This window comes from Elgaria multicarinata, chromosome 2, assembly GCF_023053635.1.
Source record: "Elgaria multicarinata webbii isolate HBS135686 ecotype San Diego chromosome 2, rElgMul1.1.pri, whole genome shotgun sequence".
In the NCBI taxonomy this organism is placed as follows: Eukaryota; Metazoa; Chordata; class Lepidosauria; order Squamata; family Anguidae; genus Elgaria; species Elgaria multicarinata.
Genome location: NC_086172.1, coordinates 172,582,777 through 172,602,326, shown reverse-complemented (window position 1 = coordinate 172,602,326; position 19,550 = coordinate 172,582,777). Strand labels below are relative to the sequence as shown.

The 19,550-nt window shown below is 45.7% G+C and overlaps 1 protein-coding gene across 1 annotated transcript in view; it reads right to left on the bottom strand.

Moving 5' to 3' along the window:
- The window catches only part of KCNH5 (potassium voltage-gated channel subfamily H member 5), a 231,592-nt gene that overhangs the window by 27,850 nt on the left and 184,192 nt on the right, over nt 1-19,550 (bottom strand). The window contains exon 10 of the mRNA XM_063118135.1: nt 27-223. Within this exon, the coding sequence (XP_062974205.1) occupies nt 27-223 (197 nt within the window). The remainder of the gene's footprint in view (nt 1-26; nt 224-19,550) is intronic.

Below are 19,550 nucleotides of genomic sequence, written 5' to 3'. Positions count from 1 at the left end.
TATGAATTTGATTAAAGAGACCTTACCCTTTTCCTCAGGTTGCAGGTTAGTGTGAGATTCCTTGAGAAGGAGTTTGCAAAAGCTGTATAAAAGTCCAGAACTTTCAGCAAGGCCTCCCGCTTGATGATGTGCAAATCGCAGTACGTCAATGCCCGTACGTTAGCGCATGCGTGCGCCAGAGTGGTCTCCTTCCAGAAAATGTCACCAAACACATCCCCTTTACCTGAGAAAGCAGAGGGAACATTCAATTAAAACATGCTACTTACTTAAGTGACATTGTGCCCTAGACAACCTGCCATCATAATATGTCATTCATTCTGAATGTAGAACAGCTCAGAGAAATGATGAGTGTTTAACTGACTCTGGATCAAAATGGGATACTGATCTTTTCTGTAAATGTAACTCCTTCTAAGAATTATGTCTGTTGTAGGTTAACCTGGATTTCTTCAAACCAGCTTGGGGTGTGCAAAGAATAAATATACAAAGAAAGTGAGGCAGGTGGCTACCAGGAGGAGGGCCTTCTCTGCTGTGGCACCCCGGCTGTGAAATGAGCTCCCTAAGGAGGTTCACTTGGCACCTACATTATATGCTTTTAGATGCCAGTTGAAGACCTTTTTATTCTCCCAGCATTTTAACAGACGTCCTCTCCCTCTGAGGTCATCCCGCACTGCGTGTAAACATCGGGGGAGATCTCGCGATAAAAATATTGTGAGATCCTCACTCCTCCGTTGCGCTAGACCCGGTAGGTCTAGCTGAGGCCTTTGACTATGTAATAAACTTACTCAGCAAGTGCAATGAGCAAGGAATCCTACTTTAAGAAAGACATTACGGCACAATGGTTTCCATTCATTTCCTATGTTGAAGCTCTTCAAACCTGGGTTCAAATTCCAACGAAGTACAGTTGCCTATATTTTTTCTGACTAATACATACATACACAACAAAATAGCACACACTTCCTTTATATGCTGCATAAGTTGTATTTTTACGCTTTCATTGGCTATTGAGCACCTACTTAGGCTAGGGTGACCATATTTGGGAAACCAAAAAAGAGGACACCTAGTGTGTGTATGGGGGGGGGGAAGCAGCTTTCTGAGTCCTGCAGAAAGTACGTTCTTCCCCCGCCACCTTAAAGAACCCGATTGGAGTGGAGGAAGGGAAAGGATTTCATTCTGCACCACCACCATCCACTCCAATTGGGGCCTTTTCTATAATGTCCACGAATGACCCACTTTCCCCTTTAAGACCTCAATTGGAGCTCGGGGTGGAGGAATGCTGTGCCTCAAGAAAGCATGTCATTCCCTCCTGCCATGCTAATGGCAGCCTTAAAGGGGAAGGTGTGTCATTCCAGGACATTATTGAAAATTATAGAAAATCCCCCCTGACACCATGGAAAGAACAAAAACCAGGACAAATCCGGGGAAATCCTGACAGTTGGTCACCCTAACTTAGGCCGTTTTACTGTAGATGTTCCATAAGCATATTGGTTATAGACAAAGAATTACGATTAGTGAATCCCTTTGTTTCTTTCATGATCTTGATTTATTATTATGTATCTTCTTTTTGTTGCCTTTATTTTGTTATATTTACTTTGGAATAAAATAATATTTCATGGGGGAAACGATTGGAGCCTGAGAATGCCCAGTATGTTGGGTGTTGGATGTTTCATTTCCCCTGTCCGTAGATTGGCATTAATACCATTTGAACGAATTCCTCATTTTCTTTTTAAGGGAATGAAATAAAATCGAATAAACTGTTCCTTTATTGTAAGAGAAAACATGTTATGTGAGGTAACACTGATTAAGACCGCCTTCCCTAGTTCCCATCGTCCCCAGCCATTGATTATGCTGGATAGGACTAATGGGAATTGAAGTCCAAATCCTCTGGAGGTTGCTAGGCTGGGGAAGGGATTAGGGCATGAAGTGGCATCTATTTTTATACACCTTTGGGGCCAGTTATGGCCTTCCAATGCAGCAGCTGGGGTTAAGAAAATATTTGCATAAATCTAGAGATCTTGCCAGATATTAGATTTGACACTTACACTGCTCTTTCGAAGATGCATTGAATACTCACAGCCTTGGAAATAAATATTTATGGGAGCTTCCGAGAGCAACTGGAGTAGGTTTCACCTCATTTAATTCACCAACTGCTGCATTAAAAATAGCCACCGTTCCAAACGGCTGCTGGATGGCGAAATGCAAGTGCAGGCATCTGTTTAATTTTTTTTTTTAATTAGGAGACTGCCAAAAATGAAATGATGGATCCTCATTTGTACACAAGGCAAATCCATGCAATTATGCCATAGCAAGCAGCTCCACCATCCCAAGATCCAGCCCTACACCATGAAGTGAAGAAACGGGAGTTGCATAGAAGGGGGACTTCTTTACTCAGGCACCCTGAGAATTTGGATTCAAGTCGCATTGAGCCAAATAGGAGCTTCGGTGCAGGAAAACAACTTCATGTGCTGTCCAGTCCCATTTCAAAGATGAAGAACATCTTTAACCATTACCAGTTAGCCAAAAACTAAAGGAAACCCCAATTAGCAAGTGAAAACAAGCCAAGGGCAAGGGGTGGAGAAGGAGAAATGACTTAGAAAACATGTATTTGTTTTTGCCAACATGTTTCGGACTTAGGAAGTCCTTATTTATTTATTTATTTATTTATTTATTTATTTATTTATTTATTACATTTTTATACCACCCAATAGCCGAAGCTCTCTGGGCGGTTCACAAAAGTCCTTCTTCAGGGCAATTCAGCAAGAGATCATTTTGCTCTGGAGAAAATTGAAATTATACTCTTACTGAATTGCCCTGAAGAAGGACTTCCTAAGTCCGAAACACGTTGGCAAAAACAAATAAATATTTTCTAAGACATATCTCCATTTCCACCCCTTGCCCTTGGCTTTTTTTTTCACTTGCATCACCAGTTAGCACCTGGGTAACACAGTGAACAGCAGGTATGCAGGTCAGTCCCCTGACCACAGCCTCCAACATTATGGTGGGATCGATAGTATTCCTATTTGAATTACAGGAATTATCCTCTAGAGATATAAATTAGCACATACAATGCAAATCACTGTCCTCTTTTGTCCTCTTCTTTGGTGATAGGTTTCCTCATTGGGGGAGGCAACTCATAAGGGGCCACCATGATCAAATGGCCTCCTCCCCAACAAGCCATCATGGTGGCTTGCTAGCGATCTGCAGTTCTTTCAGTCTCTCTTCATAGGGCTTTGTTTCCAGGATGATCAGGGGTCTGGAAACAAAGCCCTATGAAGAGAGACTGAGGGGGGATCTACACTACTGCTTTAAAGCGCTTTATAACAGTTTTGACAACTGTTGAGGCCCAGGACACACTGCATATACAGGTTTCAAAATGTTTTCAAAGCGCTTTAAAGCGCTTTAAAAGCAGTAGTGTAGATCCCCCCCCCATAACAACAGGGCATGTTTAGCCAGGAGAAGAGAAGGCTGAGGGAAGACATGATAGCAATCTTCAAATACTTAATAGGTTGTCACACAGAGGAGGGCCAGGATCTCGTCTCGATCCTCCCAGAGTGCAGGACACGGAATAACAGGCTGAAGTTACAGGATGCCAGATTCCAGCTGGACATCGGGAAAAACTTCCTGTTAGAGCAGTATGACAATGGAACCGGTTCCCTAGGGAGGTTGTGGGCTCTCCCACACTAGAGGCCTTCAAGAGGCAGCTGGACAAGCATCTGTCAAGGATGCTTTAGGGTGGATTCCTGCACTGAGCAGGGGGTTGGACTCAATGGCCTTGTAGGCCCCTTCCATCTCTACTTTTCTATGATTCTATGATTCTATGATCCTGTTCCCAGAGTCCTGGTTCAGGATTCCCAGTATCTTACAATACCTGATGGAATGCCTCCCCCAACATGAACCTACCTGTACACTATGCTCAACGTCTAAGGTCCTCCTCCGTGTGCCTACTCTGAGGGAAGCTCAGAGGATGGCAACAGGGGAGAGGGCCGTCTCTGTGCCCCCCCCCCCCCGTGGAATAATCTCTCTGATGAGGTCTGCCTGGCACCAACACTTTTATCTTTCCGGCGCCGGGTCAAGACTTTTCTTTGCTCCCAGGCATTTAACAGCATATGTTGAGTTTTAACTGACTCCAAAACTGTCTTTGGCCTGGCTGAGAGATTTTTAAAAAAATGGTTTAAATGTCAGCTGTTTTTATGGTTTTAAATTTTGTATATTGATTTTTAATGTTCAGTCTTTTAATCTTTGTAAACCGCCCAGAGAGCTTTGGCTATGGGGCAATATATAAATGTAATAAATAAATAAATATAAATAAGTAAATATGAAAGAAGACCAACATGGTACTGGCGGCAGAAGTCTTTGCTGCTCCTCCTCAGCCATGAGATACGGTGGGTTTTGAATCTCAATCAATCTGTCCGTATTTGTTTTCACATTTTATCTGCGGGCCTTGAAACTCCCCCCCCCCCGCCCCCCATAATACAATTTATAGGAACATTCTAAATGGATCTTTTTTTGAAAGGATTTAATAGCTTTCGAAAAAGAACACGGGGAATTGGGAATAACATAATCCCACTAATGATTTTTAGATGACAACATGGCAGAAAGTCAATGCTAGTCTTGCTGAGTTTGCTGCTAATGGATGGCTTACATTATGTACTGCTTTAAAATTTATTTATTTTTAGTAGTTAAATTTATTCTGTTAGTAGTTAAGTGCTCTTCTTGTTCATAACCACAGCATAACAAAACTTGCTAAAATGTCTTGGGTTACACAGTGTACTCTCTCAAGATGTACTGCCTCAGTAGTTAAGGGTGCAATCCTGTGTGTGTTTGGACAGAAAGACTTCCTACAACTCCCAGCATGCTGGAAGTTATAGAACTTTTCTCTGTCTAAACATGCATAGAATTGAGCCTTAAATGTCCTTCGTCATAACTCCAGAATAACTATCCTTCCTAACGCGCAAGTCCACTTCAGTGTAAGTCGATTTTGTAAACCGCCCAGAGAACTTCGGCTATGGGACGGTATAAAAATGTAATAAATTATCATCATCATCATCATCATCATCATCAGACTGTTTCTACATCAGTCTAGAAACAGGGTGCATCATGTAACTCTTCTGCTGAGGGAACTGCACTGGCTGCCTACTTGCTACTGGGCCAGGTTGAAGGTTCTTGTACTTGTGTACAAAGCCCTAAACAACTTGGGACCATCATACCTGAGAGAGCGCCTTCTCCCCTACCAACCTGCCCAGTCACTGAGGTCATCTGAGGACCTGCTCCTGGTGGTTCCACATAGATCCATCCTCCGATTGGAGTCCCCCAGGGGAAGAGCCTTCAGCGTGGTGGCCCCCCTCCTGTGGAATTCCCTGCCTCTGGAGGTCAGGCAGGCGCCAACTTTGGATTCCTTTCAACACCTCCTGAAAGCCTCATTATTCCAGGAAGCCTTTCCTTAATGACCAGCCACGGTTCACTTTTCATTTTGCTTCTTTTAAAAATCTATTTTAAGGTGTTTTATTCTGTTTTTATTTTATCTTGTACACTGTTGCGAAATTTTGAGTGGGGAGTGGTAGTTAAATATTGTAAATAAATAAATAAATAAATCATGAAACAATTACCTGAAAATGGGTTGCATGAAACCAGGATCTACACTACTGCTTATAACAGTTTATAATGGTTATGACAACTGTTCAGGCCCAGGACACATTACATATACTGTTTTCAAAACGTTTTTAAAGTGTTATATCCTCCTTGGTGTAGATCGGGCCCTAGGTTTGTAAACAGCTGCTTGTAAACACCTGTGGTGAATAACAATTATCTCCAGGTGACCGTTAGGGAAGTTTCTGTAAATTGGATTAAGGTAGGGTGACCACATGAAAAGGAGGACAGGGCTCCTGTATCTTTAACAGTTGCATAGAAAAGGGAATTTCAGCAGGTCTCATTTGTATGTATGAAGAAGCTGGAGAAATTCCCTCTTCATCACAACAGTTAAAAGTGCAGGAACTATACTAGAGTGACCAGTTTTAAAAGAGGGCAGGGCACCTGCAGCTTTAACGGGTGTGATGAAGAGGGAATTTCAGCAGGTTCTCCATCTATACAAATGACCACTGCAGAAATTCCCTTTTCAATACAACTGTTAAAGATACAGGAGCCCTGTCCTCCTTTTCTTAGGGTCAGGCTAATTAAGGCTTTTCTTCGCTTCCGTTTCAGGCGGTTGATGTGCCATCAGCGATGTACACTGGTATAGTTGGCGAGATGGACTAGCAGCGTTTGCAAATTTATTTGCATGACTTTATAAAGCCACTGTATTGACTGTTCCAAATGGCAGCACCTCACCAGGGTCACAAGGAAAAGATATTGTTTCCCAGATTGGCTTCTCTCTCTCTCTCTCTCTCTCTCTCAATTTAACTAGAGAAGCAAGGAATTGAGCCTGGACCTTCTGAAGGTAGAGCTCTGTTCCCTCTTAAATTATGCTTTCTTAAGCAAGCTGCCGCTGCCTCTGCCTTCCCACCTTGCTTCTTCTCCCCATGCCTCCCCCCTTCCCGCTCTTGCATGATGGCAGCGGTGGCTTCCAGCTCCTGTAGAATAACCGTATAGAAAGGAGGACAGGGCTCCTGTATCTTTAACAGTTATATTGAAAAGGGAATTTCAGCAGGTGTCATTTGTATATATGGAGAAAGGAAAGGAAAGGAACCTCTCGTGCAAGCACTGAGTCATTACTGACTCTTGGAGGGACGTCAGCTTTCACTGACGTTTTCATGGCAGGCCTTATAGCGGGGTGGTTTGCCGTTGCCTTCCCCGGCCGTTATTACCTTTCCCCCAGCTAACTGGGTACTCATTTTACCGACCTCGGGAGGATGGAAGGCTGAGTCGACCCGAGCCGGCTGCCTGAAACCAGCTTCCGCTGGGATCGAACTCAGGCCGTGGGGAGAGTTTCAGCTGCAGAAACTGCTGCTTTACCGCTCTGCGCCACACGAGGCTCATATATGGAGAACCTGGTGAAATTCCCTCTTCATCACACCAGTTAAAGCGGCAGGTGCCCCGCCCTCTTTTAAATCTGGCCATAGTATAGCTGCAGTATAGCTCCTGCAGCTTTAACTGTTGTGATGAAGAGGGAATTTCACCAGGTGCTGCATGCATACAAATGACACCTGCTGAAATTCTCTTTTCTATGCAACTGTTAAAGATGCAGAAGTTAATGCATGCTCAGCAAAAATGGATTCTCCATGACCTTCTGAGAGCTTAAAGACAGGTATTACAACATTGGTAGGATAAACGCTCACCTCCTATAATGGAATGGATTGAAGACCTTACAAAATTTTCAATATTTCAGCAGGTGGTGTATAGATGCCACCTGCAAATGGATTCTCATCTGGATATTTTGTCTGTTTTTGTTGAAGTTTAAGTACGGTTTCTTAGAAACCTGCATTTTCATATATTCAAATCTTCGTAGCCATATCTTCCTTCCTTCCTTTGTTCTTTCTTACTTTTTTGTTGACGTTTTATAATAAATAATAAGTTTTTAAAATGCACACATGCGCATATGTGCATTTCCGTGCAAAACACACATTTTTGCAATTGAATAAAATAATGATTTAAAAAGACACACGTGTTTGGAAATGTTAATGAGGTGAACCGACCTTCACGGATAAATGTAGGGTGACCATATGAAAAGGAGGACAGGGCTCCTGTATCTTTAACAGTTGTATTGAAATGGGAATTTCAGCAGCTGTCATTTGTATATATGGAGAACCTGGTGGAATTTCCTCTTCATCACAACAGTTATGAGGGCACAACTGCCCTCTTTTAAATCTGGTCACTCTACTATAGCTCCTGCACTTTAACTGTTGCGATGAAGAGGGAATTTCACCAGGTTCTCCATATATACAAATGACTCCTGCTGAAATTCCCTTTTCTATGCAACTGTTAAAGATACAGGAGCCCCGTCCTCCTTTCCATATGGTCACCCTAATAAATGCCAAGAACCTCAGTCAGCTTGAAAATCGTATGTTTGCCCATCCCTACTTCTTCTACATACAGGAAAATAGCCGGGTTGTAAATTAAAAGGTGAAAGGACCAGAGACCAAAGCAGCAGCAGCAGTCTCTTAATACAAATCCACCGCCAACCATCACATATACCTCTTGTATTCAGGCAATCACATGTTAGACAAACAAAACCACGTCTCTCACCACCTCTCCTTGCTAGCTGCACTAGTAGGCATCCAAGGCCTTACAAGTGTCTAGACGGGCTTATTTATGTAGAAGTCACACGGCCATTTGATTTCAAGAACGTTCTGACTTCTTTTAAGCACGTCAGGATCAAAAACTCAGACTGACATTTAGAAGCTTGCTGCCGCTCTCTGCGAGTTGGAAGAACAGCCCCTGCCGAAGCAGTAGCCTCCTGCGGGACAGGAGGGTGGCGCGGCGCGGATCTTGTGTTCAAGGAACATCACAGCAAACAGTTCAAAGCTCTTCTGAGCTTGCCAGCTTTCAAATACTTTCGGAAAAGGCAGCCTGGCTCAGTACTACAGCATACAATTCTGGGTCTCCTTTGCACTAAAGAGAGAGAGAGGAGACAAACCTGCACAAAGGTAACGCAACGCTGAATGTTGCCAATTAACCATGGTGCCGAGAATATGGATAGGGAGAGATTTTCCTCCATTTCTCATCATCGTAGAATCCAACGGGGGTCGTCCCATGAAGCTGATTGGTGGGAGATTCAGGGCAGATAAAAGGAAGGACTTCTTCACACAGCGCAGAGTTCAAACCTGGAATTCACTTCCACAAGATGTGGCGATGGCCACCGATTTGGATGGCTTTAAAAGAGGGTTGGATAAATTCCTGGAGAAGGCTATCAGTGGCTACTAGCCCTGATGGCTAAGTGCTACCTCCAGTCTCAGAGGCAGTAAGCCTATAAACACCAGTTGCTGGGGGAACATCTGTGGGAGGGTGCTGTTACACTCATGTCCTGCTTGTGGATTCCAAGTTGGCCACTGTGTGAACAGAGTGCTGGACTAGATGGACCCTTGGTCTGATCCAGCATGGCTCTTCTTATGTTCTTAGATTCATAAACATATGAAACTGTTTTCTACTTGGTTTAGCTTTGGATTATGGCTCTGGATTTTGGTGTGGCTCCCTGGGGCAGGAGGAGATCTCTTCTCGATCTTCCCAGAGTGCAGGACACGGAATAACGGGCTCAAGTTAAAGGAAGCCAGATTCCAGCTGGACATCAGGAAAAACTTCCTGACTGTTAGAGCAGTACAACAATGGAATCAGTTACCTGGGGAGGTTGTGGGCTCTCCCACACTAGAGGCCTTCAAGAGGCAGCTGGACAAGCATCTGTCAGGGATGCTTTAGGGTGGATTCCTGCATTGAGCAGGGGGTTGGACTCGATGGCCTTGTAGGCCCCTTCCAACTCTGCTATTCTATGATTCTATGATTCTATGAGGGGGACCCCTTTCAGCCCAAGGTGACATTGCCTTTCAGAGAATCTCTCGGGGGTCATGCTCCAGTGAAGGGAGGGACAAAACTTAAAAGCTCTTTCAAACCAGAGCTCTTACTAAGCCTTGGGAGGCATTTCTGTGTTCTAGAATGGGGGAAATGATGCACACAAAAAGGGGGAAAGGAAGCCTGGCACCTAGGGCTTTCTACCTACAAAGCATGCACTCCACCACCCGCCCTGAGCCACACACGCATGCATTTGCAGTATGAGCTGGCCCATAGTCAACAGACATAGTGGCCAGGGCCTGGAGGCCCTTGTTTCTTCCTCCACACCTATTGCTCTCCTAGCTCTTTAAATCTATGTGTTGCTGTGCATGCCTCCTTCACCCTGGATCCATTCCTTCTTGCCTTTGGTGTGTGCCAGATGCTTCTAATGATGCCAAAAGCTGTGGGCAGAGGAAAGGGCAGAGGAAAGGCATCGGGGATGCAGAACCTCCTTCAGCCAGGGAGCCAAATTCCATTTCAGAGCGGCTTTCGGGGACAGCATTCCTGCAGTGGGTAGGAATGCCAAAGGCAAAAGGGGGCAGGGCCAAAAGCGAAGAGGGCAGGGCCAAAATACCCAAAACTGCCAGCCTATTTGAGCTTCAAGCGCTTCCTGCCAGTAACTAAGCTTTCGGAGAAGCATTTCAACCTTTTAGAAGGCGGGGGGGGCTCCACAAAAGCCGGAAAACCACCAAATGATGGGGGATTGCGGGGAAAGGGAACGGGATGTGGCCATCTGGGGAACCCTGGAGTTTCAGATTTGGCCCCCAGACCTAAGTAGGGTGTGTGCTTTGCCTCGGTAGCAAACCTCGAATCTGAGTTGAAATGGGCCGATTTGGGCTGCTTCGGCCCGAATCCAGTTTGGGCCTGGATCGGGCTGTCTCAGCCAGAAGCAGACAAAGCACTTTGAGCTGATTCAGCGCAATGGCCAGCCACTGACCTCATCCCATCGGCCCGTGGGAATTACCCGAAGCCTCTGCGTGCACTGGCAAGCCACCCATCTTCCATGAGAGCTGCTCTGGACTGCTGTAGATCTACTGTGGTTGGAAATGTAGGATGGCTGGAAGTGTAGCAAACTATGGTGGGTGGGCAGGAGAGGAGGGAGGGGAGTCCAACAGACTCCCAGTTGGCTTCATGCCTAGCTTTCCCAGGTGCCCACGGACACCTGAGAAAACTCAACATCTGGCCTGCTTCGGATTCAGAACACAATCTGAAGTGGGCCAGGGTGGTGCCAAGGTGCTCCGAATTGAATCTGGGCCGATTTGGAAACTCCGAATCAGCCTCCAAATTGGAATGTGTGTGTGTGTGTGTTTGTGTGTGTGTGTGTGCACAGCCCTAATAAGAATATAAAAAGAGCCATGTTGGATCAAACCATCATGTCCAGCATTCTTTTCGCACAGCGGCCAGCCATCTCCCCAAGGGAACCCCACAAGCAAGACACGAGTGCGGGTCCTGACATTCTGCATCGCTGTTCTGCACTCTGCTGGTAATAAATTACAGAAGGGCAGCTCTGCTTGTCTTTTTCAAAAGGGAGACCTTGTGGCACCTTAAAGGTTAACAAATGTATTGCAACATTAGCTTTCAGAGGCCAAAGAACGTCAGCCAATCAGCTCTTGTCCAAGAAAGCTTTTGCAATAATCTTCAAGTTGCCTTTTTGGCCCTTAACATGCAGATTGGAACACATTTATTCTTCGGTAGTCACACACTGCTCTGAATTTCGTGAGACAGTTTTTGGCTGCAGAAAAGTGCCCAAAATGCACACAAAAACACATATTTTAGGGTAAAACGCATACAAAGGTGTGTGTTTGATGAAAGTATTACCATGTATTACTGTTTTGTAAATTTTATCTAGGGGCTAGAAACGATCTTCTGAACCCTATTTTACAATCTTTTTCTGGTCACCCAACTGAATTCTTAACGTCTCTTTTACTTTGTAACATAGACAAATCAATCACTGAGCAAGTGGCCAAGTTTTTGAACTTGGCCATTTCTTTTAGATCGTCTATGATCGCCTGACTTTTTAATAGTTAATGGTATGTTCAGTTTGCTAGTATGTAAAAATTTTATTTGCTGGAATGGTCTATTGACTGCAATAAACTGTTGTTGTTGAGTTCAAAAACAATGGGCATAACCCAAGTTAAGTCCTAATTGCTGTGATTCTTAAGTTAGTCATGACTAACTTAAAGTCCCATTCATTTCAATGGGCCTAGGGAGGACATATTGGATTTTAGACAATGGAAAATTTCAGGCAGTTTTAAAAAATAAATAAAATGAATTGCATATTAATGCACAAACAACATAGACTTATGGGCATACAAATGCAAAACTGGCATGTACCAGATACAGGTGGAACCATCCATTCCAGCTCCAAACTAGCTTCTCGGTCTGAGCACCTTTTAAAAACATAAGAACATAAGAAGGGCCATGCTGGATCAGACCATGGGTCCATCTAGTGCAGCACTCTGTTCACACAGTGGCCAACCAGCCATCAGCTAGGGATGAACAAGAAGGACATGGTACAACAGCACCCTCACATCCATGTTCCCCAGCAACTGGTGCACACAGGCTTACTGCCTCGAATACTGGGGATAGCACACAACCATCAGGACTAATAGCCATTGATAGCCTTTGCCTCCAGGAATTTATCCAACCCCCTTTTAAAGCCATCCAAATTGGTGGCCATCACTACATCCTGTGGTAGTGAGTTCCATAATTTAACTATGCACTGTGTGAAGAAAGACTTCCTCTTATTTGTCCTGGATCTCCCACCAATCAGCTTCATGGGATGACCCCATTGGGTTCTAGTATTTTGAGAGAGGGAGAAAAATGTCTCCCTGTCCACATTCTCCACACCATGCCTAATTTTCTACACCTCTGACATGTCTCCCCTCAGCCTCCTTTTTTCCAAGCTAAACAATCCCAGTTAATTCAACCTTCCCTCGTAGGGGAGATGCTCCATCCCCTTCATCACCTTAGTTGCCCTTTTCTGCACTTTTCCCAGCTCCATAATATCCTTTTTCAGGTGTGGTGACCAGAACTGTACACACAATTCTAAGTGGTCGCACCACAGATTTGTTTAAAGGCAGTAGGATACTGGCAGTTCTATTCTCAATTCCTTTTCTTATAATGCCTAACATGGAGTTGTGAGGATGCTGCTTAGCTCCTGCTCTCTTTCCTCCCGATTGCAGGTTGGGATTAAAACTGAAAGCTGCCACTCTAATAAACCCTCCATTCACCAGCAATTTTGGCCAGAATTTACAATAGGCTGCTATCACCTAATAGCTTAGCAGAACAGCACTAGAGTGTGATTTTGGACAGACAGCTAACCTTAAAATATCCTAGAGCCTGAGAGTAGCCTTCCACATCATGATCCCTTCCAGGTATCGGGGACCACAATTCCCAGCATTCCTGACCATTGGCCATGCTAGTTAGGCCTGATGGGAGTAGAAGCCTACAACATCTGGAGGGCACCAGATTGGGGAAAGGCTGCCCGAGGCAGACAGCGAATCATCACACACAAAATGGAGCCATGTTTTGCAGCTTAAAAAACAACAACGCTGGCGCCATTTTGTGCAACAAAGGGAGTTCTCAACTCTCCTAGCAGGAGAAAGGACACAGCAAGAATACATTTTGTATACTATTTTTATCCCAAGAAGATACCTACTGAGCCAACGACTAACCACCTTGCTGTTTCTTGCAAAGCCGGTCGCGTCTGGCGGATAAAAGGCTGTGCTTCGATTTTTCACCTTTGGCACGCAAAGCCTGTACGCTGCCACTTTTCCTGACGGAGGCCTAAGGGGAGACATGACGGCAGTATTCTTCCCGGTGGCTCAGTCAGACGTAGACTTCATGCCTTGCAGTGTTCTGGGCTGGCCAGTGAATGCAAAGGCACAGAGGTAACAGACTAGGGTGACCCTGTGAAAAGGAGGACAGGACTCCTGGACCTTTCACAGTTGTATTAAAATGGAAATTTCACCAGGTGTCATTTGCATTCATGCAGCACCTGGTGGAATTCGCTCTTCATCACAACAGTTAAAGCTGCAGGAGCCCTGTTCTCTTTTATATCTGGTCAAGGGGGCAGGGCTCCTGCAGCTTTAACTGTTGTGGTGAAGAGGGCATTTCACCAGGTGGCCAAGGTGAATTGTGGGGAGGGCTGTGCATAGCTCTAGTCATAAGGTTTACTTATCTGAGGGCGTTACTAGACGAGGCTGTAGCACGCGTTACCTTCCGCAGTCACGTCAAGGCTTCCAGATGACGTTCACGAGGATCCGCCGTTATCCTGCGGTGAAGCCTCTTTCTCCCGACTTTAAAAAAGTGAGTTCTAGTGCGCCTTTTCCTACCGTCCCGCGCTAATTCGGAGTACGTGTGGGAGGATGTGAGGTCACTGCGGTCCGCACTGGTCAGGAAAAGGCGTGCTAAGGGGAGTGGCCAGCGGCTTCGGTCAAGCCGCCTCCACCATTTGCGCCCAGTCCGCCAGCTGGGGCAGCGCGGTGGAGCGGCTTTTTTTTATTATTTCCACAGTGACAGTTTGCGCAGGAATGGAGGACCGCAAAAGTGGCTGGTGACTCCTTGCGGTGGGCAGCTACCGTGGCCGCATAATGGCGGTGCTGTACGCTGCAGGCTGGCAGAGGGCAGAGCTGTTTGTGGGCTGCTGCCATGGCTACGGCCAGATGTGGGTTGGCTCCTTGGGATGGGGCACAGGGCACAGAGGCGGTCATCGGCGGCGACACCTCAGAGGCATGATGGGAGATGTAGGCACAGAGTGCCCATGCAGATGATTGACCTCGGGTCATATTACATCCGCCACGACCCCCATCAGAAAGTGAGTGCATCAGTGTTGACCCTCAACAGCACCAGCAGCACTTCAGCTGGCACTGCCACTGCCGCCGTTGCCGCCGGCTCCGGCTCCGGCTCCGCCGCTGCTGGGGCCGGCGGCGGCATCACTGACGGCTGCGCAAGTTTGTGGTCTTTCGGACTTGCACAAACCGTGCAGTGAGCGAAAAAAAATGCCACGGCAATCAGGCCGGTGTGGCTGCGCAACCGTGCTCGCGGCGGCAGCAGCACAACCGGCACAAACTTCCACCACAAATCGAAGGACGGTGTGGATGATGAGGCGTCACGGCTGAACGGGAAAATCCGCTTTCACCGTTCCTCAACGACGGAACACCCGGTAGGTCTAGCAAAGCCCTGAGTGTTCCATTCTGTTCTGGTTCAAAGGTGAGTGCTACTGTCACACAGGTGTGGAACACACAGACATGCCATTGGGAATGCTCTGCTATTAATGGAAATACCTGACTAACACAATGTGGTGAAGTAGTTGATGGGGAAGTAATCAGGAGAATAACAGTAAGAGAGTTGAAAGTACTAAAAGAGAGACACTGTTGTCCTTGATACAAAAGCCGACAATTGGTGGTTGCGGGAAGGGGTAGGGCTAGGGGAAAGGGCGGGGCCATCTGGGGACCTCCAGAGGGGAGGTTTGCCCCACCCCCAGGCCAGAGTGTCCTCACCCCTGCACTAATGCACTAATGAACATGACAGGATATAACATGATAGCCAATCAAAGAGACTAAAGTGCAACAGGAAAAAAGGGACACGGCAAAGACATCTGGGGAGGGACACCATGTATCGGTGTTTCTATGCAAATGCTAGAAGCCTCTGAGCCAAAATGGGAGAACTGGAGTGCTTGGTTTCAAAGGAGAACCTGGACATAGTGGGCATAAATTAAGCAACTCACTACCACAAGCCGTAGCGATGGCCACCAATTTGGATGGCTTTAAAAGGGGGTTGGATAAATTCCTGGAGGCAAAGGCTTTCAATGGCTACTAACCCTGATGGTTGTGTGCTATCTCTAGTATTTGAGGCAGTAAGCCTGTGTGCACCAGTTGCTGGGGAACATGGGTGGGAGGGTGCTGTTGCACCATGTCCTGCCTTGTTGGTCCCTGGCCGATGGCTGGCTGGCCACTGTGTGAACAGAGTGCTGGACTAGATGGACCCTTGGTCTGATCCAGCATGGCACTTATGTTCTTATGTTCTTCATGCTTTCTGCTTGAACTATGCAATGAAGGGCAAATCCCGAAAAACGAGGATTTCCGTTACTTATCTCCCCTCTGCCGTCTCATGCGGTGTAGCTATTGCAGGCATGGGGAGGGTTGTGCATATCCATAGGGCAGGGCATAGATCCTCTTGCAACCTTGTGACAACCCCCTCCACCCCGCCCCCTTTTTTGGGTTGTTTGGAAGAAAAGACGGCCCAATTAATTAATCACCGCTTGCTCCCGCTAAATCGTCTGCCGACGAACATGAGGAAAAAGGCCTTAATCGAAACGCTTTCCGTTCAATCCCCTTTGGGCTAGATTTATGCCTTCTATCGGCTTCTACGTTGCACAATAAACGTCAGTAATTCTCCGAATGGCTTGCCGATGACGATGGAAAGAATGAGAGGCACTTCCAGTAATTAAAGCCGCTTTCCTTGAACTTGGGACAGGCTGAAATTCCCACGAGTCACTCAGGGCATGAAATGAATACTGAACTTCCAAAAGTCAAGGCAGGAATTAAAAAAGCTACCACCACCACCACATTCAAGTAACGCCGGCCCTCAAGGGCAGCTGCTCACTGTTCTTCAGTTCCCCTGCCTTCATCACATCTGTATCACATCCTTTCTCTGATAATGTTAAGCCTAGGGATGCTAGAGAAATTCAAGATGGACTAAATTGAGTTCGGATTTCTAAGAATCCGACCTGCAGAATCTGCTGTGGATCAGCCTCCCCAAGCCGCGCACAATCCGCGGACTTCCGGATTTATTTATTTTTTACTTTCCCAAAATTTATGTAAATTCATGCAAATTAGCTGGAAAATAATCAAGTTTCTGCTGATACAGATGCCATGCTGGAAAATATATGCAGGGAAAAGTTCAATGGAAGGGGGGACAATATGCTAAATGTTATGTACTAATGTGAATTATGTAAATGGTTGCAAACTTTCTTACAGAATTATTTGCTTATTTTTCTGCATCACTGGGGGGTGGGGAATTGAATCTCTCTGTGAACGGACACCGGAAGGAAAGACATTGCACAATCCACAAAACAAGTGCAGGACAGATTTCACAAAATCCACACATTTCTAGTTAAACCTGCCCTCGTGGTCTAGCATTTCCCTCCTTGAGAATGACCTCTTGCAATTTCCTCCTTACCTTTCTGGATGTCATTGGATGGACTGCTCTGTTGATGTTGATGTATGTTGATGTATGTTGCCATTGGCTCACCTGCTCTGATGTCACAGATGCACTGGACAACCTTACACCACACTGGCTCTCGACTGATTTCCCCAACCGGGTGCCCCCAAGATGTTATGGACTTCAACTCCCATCAGCCCCAGCTAGCATGGCCAATGGTCAGGAATGCTGAGAGGTGTGGTCCAAGACATCTGAGGGAACTTGGTGGGGAAACATTGAGGGCCAAAACAGATACTAATTTAAATGTCTAGCAGCTATATCTTTTTTTAAAAAATGCCCCCTCTGCTGCTGCCACACAAGCTAGGGTCCTCATCTGGATCAGGCCTCTGCACCTACTCTAGAGCAAAGGCATAACTGCTAGACATAGATTTAAAGTAATGTCTGTTTTGGCCCTGATATTGTGAATAGACAAAGATGGATATGCCAGTAGAACAGCCAGGGGTCAAAGCGAACAAACGCGTAACTCCTTCTGTGAGAACGATCTTCTACCTCTTCCTCACTTCCACCCCAAAATTGAAGCTGGGACATGTTGGGAATCTTCACATACTTGGGTGCCATTTTGTTTTTTTCACAGAAGTCTTAGCTTTCACCAGTCAACACAAATGGAGAAGGCGAATCTCTCCCTAGGGATAAAACATGGGGTGTTTTGCCACTACAGAGATCTCTCTCATGGGGATGAAGTGTCTCACGCTATGCCAACTACAGGTCTCATGGATTCCCCAAGGAAAAATCATGGGGTCACTGTGCAAGGTTGAAGGACAGATATTATCTAACGCCAAGTGAGGCGGAAAGGTAGATGTCCCCCAGTCAAATAACATCGGCGTGGAAAAAGTAAGGCTGCAGACCTTCATCTAGTAGTCGGTGCAATTACTTGATTAAAGCTTTCCTTGCAAGATGTTAAAAGCATTCTAGGTACGCAGCAAAATCACTACCCATGGGTTCCGTAAGGTGGTCTGGCTTTCGATCTTGTTTAAGGATGAGCGATGCCAGCAATTTTTAAATGTTGTCACCACATATATCAAAAGAAGTTGCCGACTTCAGTCAAAATCCTCTTGAACGTACCACTATTAACGTGCTCCCAGACCTAAATGGAATGGTGACAGTGCAATTGCTTAGGAGCCAACAGCTAATTGGCAAAAGACCTTTAACTGGTTGACAGGCTTTTGCAAAGCCATGTTCCCTCGCTCGGGCAGCCGCCATTTGGCTGCTGTCCTCACTGCAAAACCGTTGTAACCTGTGACCAATAATTATGAAGCATTGTGTTGTAACCTTGGCAAGTTGTCAATTGCTTGTTGATTGCCTTTGACTCAGGGTTCAGTTTTTATAGCTTTCTTAAATTTGGAAAGACTGTTAAGTTGGCGAATCTCTCCCGGCAGGCTGTTCCACGGTCTGGGAGTAGCAGAAGACAAGGACTTCTGGGTATGTCAGCCTAGTTTTCGCTGACTGAAGTAAATTCTTCCCAGAGGACCTGAGTGTGTGGAGCGGATTGTATGGGAGAAGGCAGTCTGTTAACAGTCTTAGCCAGGTCTCAAGGTCGGCATGGTTGGGCACCTGCCAAGGCCCACATCCTAGCACAGGGGGCACTAAATGCAGTCCTGCAACATGCTTCTTCACCTGCTTCTTGTTCCAGCTCAGACAATGGTGAGGATGTGAAGGAGAAGCAGTAGATACCAGTTTTATGTATTTTATAGTATTTTTGTGTTTGATGTTGTTCCCCGCCTCGATCCAGAGGAAAAGGCAGGTAAGAAATAAATGATGATGATGATGATGATGATGATGATGATGATGATGATGAATGCTCCCAATGTCTAGACTCAAGTATGGCTTATAGAATCATATCATAGAATCATAGAATAGCAGAGTTGGAAGGGGCCTACAAGGCCATCGAGTCCAACCCCCTGCTCAATGCAGGAATCCACACTAAAGCATCCCTGACAGATGGTTGTCCAGCTGCCTCTTGAAGGCCTCTAGTGTGGGAGAGCCCACAACCTCCCTAGGTAACTGATTCCATTGTCATGCTGCTCTAACAGTCAGGAAGTTTTTCCTGATGTCAAGCTGGAATCTGGCTTCCTTTAACTTGAGTCCATTATTCTGTGTCCTGCACTCTGGGAGGATCGAGAAGAGATCCTGGCCCTCCTCTGTGTGACAACCTTTTAAGTATTTGAATAGTATTTGAATAGTATTTGAATTACTATGACCTCATTCCATACATATCTAAGTAAACCCTGTCTCGATTCACCCATTAGATTGCAGGAGCTGTGGGGGCTGGGGTGGGGGCTGGCAGAGTCTGATTTTTGCCTGTGAAATCCGGCAATGTGCTGTGCCTACTGATGGTGGCATATCTGTGAATGGATTAATGAATTCTAACAACCGTGGGCAAGGCTCCAGAACAAACCTCTCTGAGCCTGATGGGATGAGGGGCACGCTCTGCGAAAACAATCCCCTAGAGAGGACATTGTTGAATTGCACGAGACTTCATTACTACAGCATTAGCGGTCTGTTACAATAGCCAAGTATACTACATCTCAAGCTAATTGCTAAATTAAAGCAAGTGGAGGGAGGAAAATAACACCTATTTCATTAATTTTTCTTAGTTGGTTTTAATGTCATTGGCGTGTAATATTCACAGGGATAAAAAATATATATGCCGAATTCCTAGCAACCAGCATCTAATTTCTCTGTATGCAGATGATCTCATGCCTGCTGTTTTCTCTAACTCTAACTAGTCATACCCTCTATTTTAATTTGCTTTCATAACCTTATAAGATAGGGTGACCATATGAAAAGGAGGACAGGGCTCCTGTATCTTTAAAAGGGAATTTCAGCAGGTGTCATTTGTATATATGGGGAAC